At 35.7% G+C, this 12,475-nt stretch overlaps 2 protein-coding genes and 1 long non-coding RNA gene across 3 annotated transcripts in view; 2 read left to right on the top strand and 1 right to left on the bottom strand.

The window, feature by feature from the left end:
• Positions 1-12,475, bottom strand: part of LOC130014098 (uncharacterized) — a 154,614-nt gene that overhangs the window by 99,610 nt on the left and 42,529 nt on the right. The gene's annotated exons all lie outside the window — the stretch shown is intronic.
• On the top strand, positions 389-4,699 carry LOC126830268 (26S proteasome non-ATPase regulatory subunit 9). The gene is made up of 6 exons (XM_050560629.1): positions 389-535; positions 1,880-1,982; positions 2,343-2,530; positions 2,979-3,080; positions 3,829-3,917; positions 4,466-4,699. The coding sequence occupies exons 1-6, from the start codon at positions 443-445 to the stop codon at positions 4,491-4,493; spliced, it is 603 nt and encodes a 200-aa protein (XP_050416586.1). The 5' UTR covers positions 389-442; the 3' UTR covers positions 4,494-4,699.
• On the top strand, positions 8,410-11,054 carry LOC126830262 (RING finger protein nhl-1). Its single transcript, XM_050560621.1, has 2 exons — positions 8,410-8,526; positions 9,110-11,054. Exon 2 carries the CDS (start codon positions 9,130-9,132, stop codon positions 10,873-10,875), a length of 1,746 nt encoding a protein of 581 aa, XP_050416578.1. The 5' UTR covers positions 8,410-8,526; positions 9,110-9,129; the 3' UTR covers positions 10,876-11,054.

Below are 12,475 nucleotides of genomic sequence, written 5' to 3' on the forward strand. Positions count from 1 at the left end.
CAGATTGCAATGCTATATGCTCAATGAATAATAAAAAAAATTCAGCCCTTCTCCAACAGCTGAAATGTATTCACTGTGTACTTGGGACATGGTTCTATACACACTACCTCAGTTTTCGGCAGTAATTTGACTGAGCTAAACCATGTATGCCTAGTTACCAGGACCAAGTGATGAAACATCTAAAAAAAACAATTTTTAGGCTTTCTCAAATTAACAGTTGTTTTTGAGGTTGTTTTTCAAAAAGCATCAGAGAAGTTTTTATAGACCAAACTGGATGATATCCTTGAAATAAAACTAAGAATTCAGACCCATATCTTAAATTCATCAACATCTTCAAGTCATGGGTTTTCGCTAAATTAGTCAGTTTGAGTTAAAGAATCTGACAAATTTCGTTTCAGAAATATGTATTTATAGTTTTAGATGAAATTTGTAATTAACCAAGATGGCGTCCCCCATGGAGAAAATGAAAGAATTAACGAAGAAAAGGGATGAATTAGAGAAGGAAATTGCAGAATTAACAGAAGTTTTAGATTCGGTAATAAGAATGCGCATTTGTGAATGTTTAAGAAAAACTGTCACGACAATTTAGACATTTTTTCAGCGTCATCCTGCTGATCATGTTTACTAATACTACCAATCTGGGGGGTGACGATGATGACCAATCAAAATAGAAATGTTTACGTCGTGTAGTACATATAATTAGCAAATAAGGAGAGATTTCTGAATGACATTTATACTTTTGTCCATTTCTTTGAGTGAATTTGATATACTGTAATGTCTACATATTTCAAACTGAATTGGAAAAAAAAATAACTTTTTTTGCGTAATAAGATTTTGGTTCTCAAGTGAATTAATTATGGAGTTGTCCCCCCTGGACTATGGTAGCGTCTAATGAAGACCAATCAAAATAGAAATGTTTACGTCGTGTAATGCATATAATTAGCAAATAAGGAGATATTTCTGAATGACATTTATACTTTTGTCCATTTCTTTAAGTGAATTTGATATACTGTAATGTCTACATAGTTCAAATTGAACTGGAAAAAAAATAACATTTTTTTTTGCGTAATAAGATTTTGGTCCTCAGGTGAATTAATTATGGAGTTGTCTCCCCTGGACTATGGTAGCGTCCAAATGAATTCTCACTCTGTTTCACGGAGTATTACGAAAGTCTTCTAATATCCCTGTAAAAGATGACTGCCTTCAACATGTGACGTCATATCACCTGGTGTCAATCATTGACTCAATGGTGCGTGTATTGTTTACATAAGACGTTACTGGTTCGGGCAAAATGGTGCCATTTACCCATTTTAATACCCATTTACACTAAATGGGAAATAATTTTTACCTACAAATACTTCAAACTTCTTTATTTATTTTTCTAATACATAAAAAAAATGTTTTAGAATTTAATTTTTCGGAGGAAAAAAGTTAATATTTGGGACTCATTAAGTCGCATCCTTCTCAGTGATTGTAGCAGCCTACCGAATATTCACTACTGATCAGTGTGATGAATTCTGTGTAATATATTAACAATAACATGGACATTAATAAGGTCCATGCAGTAACCATAGTCTCACCTAATTATTGAAAATCCTACCACTGGCTTACTTTGAAAACCATGAACATTTCTATAACTCATTAATTGGAAGTTAAAATGGCTAGGCTATCTTGGCAATGCAGGAGTGCCTGATAGTTTTTTTTTAATTTTAGATACTGTCAGGAGAATCGAAACCACGCCAGTTGACTCGGTTACAGACCTTATGATACAACACTCACGCCCTAACCATTCGTCCAACCATGCCCCCTCCAGCCAGACGTGACTCTCACTGTGGAACCCTAAAAAGAATAAATGATAGCTTGTATCTTATTTTCACAGCAACAAGGAGTTGGATTGGATGGTCCACTGGTAGATAGTCAAGGTTTTCCTCGGAACGATATTGATGTTTATAGTGTACGACATGCCAGACATAATATAATATGTAAGCTTATATTTTCATTCTATGACCACTTTTAGTTTAAATCAAATGCAAGCTCAAAATTATTTAACAGATAGACATTCGCTTAATATAATAATAATAACTTTAAATTGTCCAATCAAGGGTCCACAGGACAGGGGACATGATGCAGATTATGCCAACATAATATTTGCATCTACTGTAAAGCTTGAAAATCAGGTCAATCCAATTTAATAATCTGTTTTCACCCAAATCAAAAGATCCTGAGGTAATCATTTAATATGACAATAAAAGGATCATGAATAGTTAAAGTTTTTAATTTATTTCCAGTCTGTGTAAGTGACGAATATCTTGCTGGAAATTTTACAAATTTTAATATTTCAGGTCTACAGAATGACCATAAGGCATTAATGAAAGAAATAGAAGAGACATTATATGAGATTCATGCGCAAGCTAGAGAAAAACAGAATACAAATGAACCAATGGAAATCTCTGTTAATAAACCAATTAGAGAACAAGAGCCATTTTTAATAGTTGACAGATTAGATCCTGGTTCACCAGCTGCTGATGGGGTAGGTTCAGGGTATTTTTACACACCACAGCTTCATTTTCCTTTTTTAGAATCTAGTTTAGACGACAGCGTGACCACGATGTTCAAAGATACAAATACGTTTTTTCGTCAGATTTTCTAAGATGGCTATAGGCTATACAGTAGGATTGATCAATGTTTATAATTTTTGGACAGATTTCTTGTCAAAAGTACTTTTTAACGTATAACCTTATGGACTGAAAATCTGTAGTTGCCATTTAATCTTGAATATTAGGCCTTTAAGGATATATTCCTTTCACAAAAGAACTTTTAATATGATCTATTTATTAATACATGTCTGACTCAAAGAAAATTAAAAATGTCAGATGCCACTTTAGAAGTCACCTGTTGGATAGAACTTAAATTGTCATTTCCAGCTTAATAAATGATAAACATTTCTGATTGTTTTATTTTCTTTTGCTTATATAAAGGGTATACAAGTCGGAGATGAAATTATTAAGTTTGGTTCGGTGATGAAAGAAAATTTTACAGGCTTACCATGTATTGGTACAGTGGTACAACATAGTAAAGGGGTGTGTATTCAACCGTAAAATAATATCGGGTTTTGGTTATGCTGAGTTTCTAATGAATTTTAAAATTTGTTCAGCATTGACGAGATTATTGGAAATTATATAAACGTGTCACACCATTATTTTATATTGAATTGTGTTAGGTTGTAAGGGGGTGTTGGATGGCCGAATGGTTAGCACGTGTGCGCTCTATCATAAGGTCTGTCATTGAGTCAACTGGCATGGTTTCGATTCCCCAGTTGTGCGTGACAAGGAGTAGGGTTGCCTGTCCCCGGGTCCTCCGGTTTCCTCCCACTGCTAGAGACCACTACTCGAAAGCGAATTTTTTAAATAAAATTGAACCATGTGTTAGCCCAGAAATGACCTAGTTTGTGTCGAGTGGAGGTTAAACCCCATCTCTCTCTCTCTCTCTCTCTCTCTCTCTCTCTCTCTCTCCCCCCCTGTTAGTTGTAAGACTGACAGAGTCACCTTTAGCAGTCTGTTGCTATATATACTGTTAAGGTAATTGACTATAATGTATGTTTGAAATCAGATCCAACAACATTGTAATATTAAAGTGAGATCCTGTTGATTGATGTTCTCAGTACTACCGTCAGCAATAAAAAAGAATAAAATTAAAGAAATACTTGGCACAAACCCCATCTGTTTACAATAAAATACAAAACTATAAGTACCTTAAGAACAATGCAATGTAGCGCTGTATATAAACTTTCAGTTCTGTTGTTACTCACGATATGTTTTATTTTAACAGAAACCCCTACACATTACAGCGTTAAGAGATGGTGAATTAGTTAAATTATCAGTTAAACCTGATAAATGGTCAGGAAAAGGTTTATTAGGGTATGTAACTCTTAAGGGATATACTGTATTCCATTTGATAATGAGATGGTTGTGGTCAAGGTTATTGATTCCAGGTGTGTTTGTGACAAGCCACATGAGCAGAGACCACAAACCATACAACATTTGCATGAATAATTTTACACTCTATATTACAGAGAATGGCATCCTGCCTATATTATTCTCTATATTACAGAGAATAGCATCCTCCCTATATTACACATCATATTATGTGCATCTGACATGATTTGGATGAAATTTATTTCAGATCCAAACTTATAAATTTCTTTTTTTCTGAGACTTTTGAAATAAACTATATGATATGTAATTAACATGTGACAGTATCCAGGGCTAGGGTGATGGTAATGGAATGTAATCATTACATGTTTTGAAGTCATGGCCATGTAATGTGTAATGGAAGATTTCAAAAGTAATGAGTAATGGAAATGTAATTACTGTCGGTATCATTTCCTTTATTTCAGTTAGTACATACCATTTGATACATGCATTAATAAATAAATGAATACTTGATTTAATAAATATATTTACAGGTGTAATGTGTTACCTATTAAACGATGAGCTACAGGTTATCTTGTCTTGTGTAGTCCTATGTACCTATACATCTTGTATCATAAATTTCGACTGACTGCATAGTGAATTGAAAATGAAGAACTAAATGAAAAGTGTGGTACTGTCATGTGGCTGGTATCAGATTGTTCTCGGAACAAAATAGAAAGTGTGAAAATGAGTTCAGTTGTGAATAAAAACTGGTTATGAAACATGAACCAATTGTTCTTTATTTAAAATGTTACGCTTTTAAATGGAATTTTATTGTTGACACCCCCGTCCAACTGTCAGTCCAGCGTCTACAAGCAATGGTGGTAGTATATTGTTGTGACCCCTATTTGTCTTTTACTTGTGGACGTTCTAGAGGCTAAAGTTAATATCCGATTGACTTTAAATTTATACACAGTGTAGAAGGTCATGAGACGAAGAATCCTCTTGATTTTCACTGATTGCCGACAATTAATGCCAGAGTTATAGCCCTTGATCATTTTGAAAAATCTTGTGGAAGCTTTACAGACCAAAGTTATCATCCGATAGACTTTAAATTCATACACAGCGTTTAATGTCAATCCAATATCGGATAATTAATGCCAGACCTCTTTGAATATTTTTGTTTACGCTCTACAGGCCAAAGTTGTCATTCTATTGACTTTAAAGTTGCAATTGCAAATTTTCAAGTTATATTTTTAAAATGTATTAAAATAAAGCCTTAAAATAGATGGTATCGATAAACAGTCCTACCTTGTTAAAGAATAATCCTATTAATCCTATAATTCGCTATTGCCAGCTGCGAAATTGGCAAAAATATCATTTTTAACTTCAAATTCCAACATTGGAAAATGGCTGCCCCATGTTGTCAATAGCAAAACAGGGGAGGTAATTGTGGTGTTATTTCCTGTGTCATAGATTTTTAAGGGTGGGAAATAATGCCCATGATCGTATAATAATGATTTGATAACCTATTGAGCAAAAGACATAGAAATAATTATGTTTTGACTTTCTTAGAAAATTTGAAATTCTCGCTTTAAATTTATATAGTTGATGTTTCATTGTTTGACAAGCTGTAGTTATTTACACATCATGCACATCTACATGTAATTATTTTGAGTTACTTAACCGTTGATCTCTAGTAATTACCGAGATCGTAATTATGTCTTTCAACCGGACCAGAAATTGTCCGTTTATACACCCGAATATGTCTCTTTAAGGAGAAAAGCGTTTATTATAACCATCCTTGTTTATGCGTAAAAAAAACACTGTTTATTTAGTTTAGTATATAGAGTGAATGAACACATTTATAAAGTGGGATGTTTATCATCATGGTAAGGACTGATTCTAGGGTGAAACATTCAAGGTGAAATAAAAGAAAAATGGGGGCCGTAATTGTGTTTTTTTGTTCATGTACATCCGTGCGTTTAATATATTACCCTACCATTTTATTAACAGTCCCGTGGGTTCGTTGAGTAAAAACATAATAGAGATAGAATTAGCCACAAGCAGTATCTAATGAATATTACGGCGTACAAAGGGTATGTTAACCATGCCCATTAAAAGATGATCAAACATGACGTATTAGCCATAAATAGAGTTTTTATGTGATAATGTATTGACGCTCCTTAAATAAAGTGAAATCTGTCATAGTAGTAATATATTATCAAAAAGTTCGATGCACATGTACTCAAATTTACATCAACTATTACTTATAAAGAGTACTGGAAATTGGATGAAACGACTGCTGTCCAAAAGCGGTTACAACGTTTCATAGTTTCCATTAAAATAGACACGAGTCATCTATCAACATGGTGTTGTATATATCTCTTTGGGTTTACCGCGGCAAGGCTATTCATTCACTTTGATCCGCTCACTCGTTCGATTGACACCTCCCTTTCTGTTTTGATAAGGTGTTGGTTTTTGACAGATGGTATTTGGCCAGCTCTATTTATTTCGACGACCAGTGTCTGAAATACTGCCAGGCTGAATTTCCGGCAATCTATGTTTCAAAATATCGTCGTGAAAATATTCATTCACCTTGATTCACTAACTCAGTTCGTTTGCCACTTTCCTCTCTGGTCGGATAAACTAGTGATTTGTCTTCAGGTGGCATCTGGTAATTAAACTCTATTTATCTCGACGATCAGTGTCTGAAATACTGCGAGACTGCATTTCGAGTGCCTCTCTGGTCGGATAAACTAATGAACAGGCGACAGGCGGTATTTGGTTAGATCTATTTATCTCGACAGTCAATCCGGCAGTCAATTTTTTTATACGCTCACATTTTCATGTGGACGTAGATTGTTGCCCCTGTCCGTGCGTCCACAATTGTTTGTGGACACTCTATAGGTAACAATTCTTATTCGATTTTGACGAAACTTAAAATATAGGTTTATCTCCAAAAGATCTCGGTTGCTTTCGATATTGGCATGTATCGGACCGAAACTTCGTGGATTATGGCCCCTGATTGTACGAAAAATCATGTTTTTAGCTTGTGGACCCTACAGAGGTCACAATTTGTATATCCGATTTTGTTGAAACTTGAAATGTAAGTTTATAACCCAAAGATCTCAGTTCCTTTTGAATATATCACCGTTACACCCTAAGGATGGTTGAGTTCCAATTTCGTAAAAGTCGGACCAAAACTGACAAAATGGCCGCCCCGCATACTCAAATAGCGTACAAATATGGTATATCAATGTTGTGGACCCTCTAGAGGTCACAATTTTCTTCTCATTTTGATGAAACTTGAAATGTAAGTTTATAACCCAAAGATCTTGGCTTCTTTCGATATTCGCGCATATCGGATAGTAAATTCCTGAATTATGGCTCCTGATTGTTCGAAAAATCGCATTTTTAGCTTGCGGCTCTCTAGAGGTCACAATTTTTTTTCCATTTTTAAAAACCGTTTAAATATTTCACCATTCCACCATAATGAAGGTTTAATTCGAATTTCGGGAAAATCGAAATTACTGCCCGACAAAATGGCCGCTCTTTGTACGCAAATTGTGTAAAAGTATGCAATACGAAGGTTGTGGGCCCTCTAGAGGTCACAATTTTTATCCGATTCTGATGAAACTTAAAACATATCTTTATATCCCAAAGATCTCAGTCCCTTTTGATATTTGCGCATTTGAGACCATAATTTTCTTGATTATTGCCCTTGATTGTACAAAAAATCGTTTTTGTTTTTAGCTTGTTCTCTGTCCATCTCTTGCAAAATGTGGGCGTATCCTGCCTGGCAGCCGCTAGTTAAAGTTTCGGGGAAGCCCCCCCCCCCCCACCAAAGCCCTAGTTGAAGTTCTCGCCTTTGCCCCCTTAACCTTAGACTTTCCCCCTCTTACCACCGACTGCTGGTGCCGCCACTGTCGAATTGGAGAAGGTCCGGACCCCCATCTGGACACGTGCCTGGGTTTAACGTCCTACTTTTCTGTACCAACCGGGACTATTAAAGACACGCTTACGACATGCAGTGTGCTGTACAGGGGGAAATTGTACCCCGTTCTTTTACGCGCACGCCAATGTGTACACGGGGTTTCGGTTTTTGTTACATCCAAAGGACTACACGTTTCCTTCTAAGTATAAATAACACCCGATTGTCTGATCAGGATAAGTTTGATAATGTCATCTATGACAAGACTGGGTCAATGAGGTCCCGGGGTATTGGACAATATCGTCAGAGGGCATTTTCCATCAACTAAGTCTCTTTAATTCCCTTAAAAACAAGGTTCTCTCTCAAAATTGCATGGTTGCACTAAAATTGTTATAAATGTATGCTTCATAGAACACAAAGTACATTTAAAAAATATCTGCCTTTTACTGACGTAGTATATTATTTGTCCTTCAAATTCGACTGCAATGACAATTTATAATACTTGTTAAAGAAGGTAGGTAGTGAAACATTACAATAAACGCTCGAGTGATCTTACATCTATTGTTTTGAAATATGGTGAAGGGCAAACGGTGATACAGCTCTACTTACTAGTGTACACTCCATTTATGTATATAACCTCATAAGAGTGAATGTAAATCCAGATTTTTATAGAATATATAGGTATGTACAATTTTAGCATGATCGGAAATTTATATTTTGTTGTAATTACCACACCTAGCTAAGCTGTTTTTCCTTGGGAGTGTCTGTGTACGGGGTGAGGGTGGGGAGTGTTATATTATTATTTAAAAAATTTGGTCTTCGAAATTATGCAACGCAAGGCATGAACCAAACATACTTTATACATATGACTTTATACATTATAAGGGGCAATGTTTACTCTTTGCAAGAAAAAGTTTTAAAAATTGTCACAATTCAACAATTTAAGACACTTCACAAAATAAACATGTATATCGCCTTCGAGAATTAACAAGTAGCTCGCAAATCTATACTATAATTTTCATCGATCTTCCTATATTTCAGTTACCCACCACCATATTTATTCCTCTTTGTCCGTATTTTAATCATAGCCTATATTATATTCTTGGACTGAACCTTGATTAGTGGCCTAAAGTGACCCCAATGTCAATTCCAAACGAAATAAGTAGTTACACATAAAAACATTGCGGGGCAAAATGCGCCCTTAATTTTATACAACATTCAACAATATAAAAGATCTAACAATTTTTATAATGAAATATTTCAGGAAGCCAGTCCTCTTAGAATATGGAAGCACCATTATCACCAATCGATGAGGAGGAACCCATATCTCCCATATGCCAAATTTGTAATGAACTTTATAAAGAACCTAAAATTCTTCCGTGTTCAGATAGATTTTGCAAATCGTGTTTGGAAAATAACTTCGATTCTACAAGCGAAGATAATGAATTTTGTTGTCCAACCTGTAAAACTATGGTTCTCATCCCCGCTGGTGGAATCTCTGAGTTACCATCAGCACCCCCTAACAGTGCATCAACCAGGGGACCTTCGCGTCATTTTACATTTGATGAAAATAACGGCATTGGGACTAAAGGGGTTTCGGGTGTAGACACCAGCTTCAGACCATCTTTAGATATGCTTCGTTTCTCACTAGCAAATTATAGAAGCAGTTTGGATTCCCTTACAAAAGATTCTAATAAATATCTAGATACTCTAAAGGAAGCGTGTGAAAGTACCGAAACGTTGATAAGTAAGCAGGCGGAAACGTTACACAGGAATATTGAGGACCAGAAAGACAAACTTATTCGAGAAATGACCCAGAAACGTGAGGAAGAAGAAATTTCTATCAAACAACACCTGTCTGATCTGGTTGCCACAGAAAAACACATGGCGACGACAACCGAATTCATGGAAAATGTTGCTGCGTGTGCCAGTGAAGTCAAATTTTCAGGGATGTCCATAACAAAGCAACATACCAACCAAGGCAATGCTGCTCTTCATCTAATGATACCTAGCGGAGAGGAACACCTGAAAGTTAACGTTTCTACTGACGGAAATCATGCTGCTAAAAGTCTTGCTGTTAAAGATAACCATAGATCAATAATGATGCATCCCCATGGAGGTCCTCATTCCAGAAATGGCAAGAAGGGGGTTAGCTTTCACGTTAGAGATACTAAGACAACAAAGACAGTTCCCACCAGGCGGAAATCAAAATCGTACGCCATTATTTTGGCTAGATTTAAAACAGATGAATCGGTAACCGGATTAGCAACCACTGTAGATGACACGATTGCAGTAACGACCTACTCTTCCAAAAGATGTAGCATATATACCCTAGAAGGAAAGCTAATGCGTGATATCTACAAAGGCCTTATTCATCCGATATCTGTAACATCCTTAGTTTCGGGGAAACTTCTTGTAGCTGACGCTGGTGATGGAACTGAGAATATGGGTTTAAGATTGTTCTACACGGACGGAGAACCATTTCCCTCAAACTTAAACATTTCTGTAGCTGCCTGGGGCATGGCCGAGGCCGACCATGGCGACCTTGTCGTTTGTCATCCTGGAAAAGGAAAGGTTTGCCTCTACGATCGAAAGGGAAGAATGAAAATGACACTAAAATCTCTGGATGGTAAAAAATTATTTGCTAATCCTCGCTGTGTATGCGTCAACATTAACGGAGACATCATTGTTTCGGATTTCGAACGTCATTGCATTGTATTTTTTGATTCTCGGGGTAATTTCAAGTCTAGTTATGGCTCGGAAGGTAAAAGTACGAGGCAACTTCATCACCCATGTGGTGTCTGCGCTGATCGAGTTGGGAACGTCCTAATAGCGGACAGTGATAATCATAGGATTTCTCTCCTGTCACCCGATGGAATTTTTATAAAATTCCTTCTCACCCATCATGATGGTCTAGATGAACCAGTTGCGGTGTGTTTGACAAAAGATGACAAATTGGTTGTAGGGGAGTGGTCAGGAAAAATAACGGTGGCAAAGTATGACATCGCAGCAAAAGCACAAAGTAAATAAAACGGTCGGATCATTTTATATTACCGGAAGGCTTCTATATGTGTTTGAAAATAGTAAAACTGTATTATGGGACAATCTCGTCTGTGGCTTACAAATGCTAAACTAACATTATTTAAACTGCAATATCGTTACACTGAATAATTCATGGGTTGCGTAAATTAATAAAATGGTTATTTTTATTGTTTGGTATGCGTTTTTACTATGGAAGAACAAAGGGGACAATATTCACGATTCTTGTTTCTACATTCCAGTTTGAATATTTTAGACATGAACGAAACATTTTAAACTAATGATTCTTGTTTCTAAATTCTTTTGTCAACATTTCATGCACAAAATCAACATTTTAAACAAAAAATGGACTTTATGTTTCATTTTCGGCGTTTTATCGGTAACTTTTATATATCATTAAATATTAAAATTAAAAAATAATTTCTAAATTTTACACGACAGAAAAAATCTGGAATTTGAACTCTTATGAAAATATTTTCTAGTTAAAATCTTGAATTGAAAATGTCCAGAAAAATATAATGAATTATCAACATTATTACACAAGAGGGCGTTAGCGTATGTGTACAACTTTGATACAGACTATAAATTAGAAATCAAAAGTTGACGTTTCCACGAGTGGAAGTGGGGCCCCTGTTGTGTTTACAGTAATTAGTTGCATGAAACAGAAATTAAGCCCGAGATATAATAACTATACAAATAACTTCTATAATTTAAACAGCTAGAAAAATTAGGACAAAGGCCTTTCTTACATATTCGCTGTTATTTCTTTACTTTTGCATATGTTTACAATTACAAATTAGAACTACACGTGTTTCGAATATGGCAAAAATGGATGATAATACTGTGTTTTAAATGGAATCTATTCACTGTTATTTGTTTACTTTTTCATATAAACTATAACTATAGGATAGTGTTTGCAAATTAGACGCACGCGTGTTTCGAATGTGGCAAAAATGGGTGAAAATTTTTTTTTTTAAAATCCCCTCTTCTTAATTAATTTCTCGGTTGATTAATTACTATCTTACATCCGAACGACCATTACAACATTGGTGTTTTGTCATGGTATTATTAATATTGTCATGCCAGAAACAATAAAAAAGTGATTACCAATATAATTTTAACAAAAGACCTTTTGTTTTGTCTATCCCGAGACAAGAAGTCTTAACATTATTTATAACGACAAAGACATACTTTGACTGTCTGCATAGCTTTGACAACCTTATTCCCTCTATACTATAGTTTTCTGGGTGAAAACCTCTTCACCAATCAGTGTTTTATGATTTGGAACCTGCAATCAGAATAGAAATGAAATGAAATGGGGTTTAACGTCTTACTGTTTTGCTCCGAACTGGGCTAATGAAGACGGGCATACGCCATACAGTGCGCTATGGGGGAAATTTTGCCCGGACAGCGGCACTACGGCCTACTCTTATATCGAATTCCAACTGTTAAGGGATCATTTACGTGCACGCCAATGTGTACACTGGACCTCGGTTTTTCGTCCCATCTGAACGACTAGACAGCTGTCCTTGTCCTGCATCACGGAAAAGGGAGAACCACGCCTGAAAATCTGGATGAACTTTCTCGACCA

This window comes from Patella vulgata, chromosome 8, assembly GCF_932274485.2.
Source record: "Patella vulgata chromosome 8, xgPatVulg1.2, whole genome shotgun sequence".
Classification (NCBI taxonomy): domain Eukaryota; kingdom Metazoa; phylum Mollusca; class Gastropoda; family Patellidae; genus Patella; species Patella vulgata.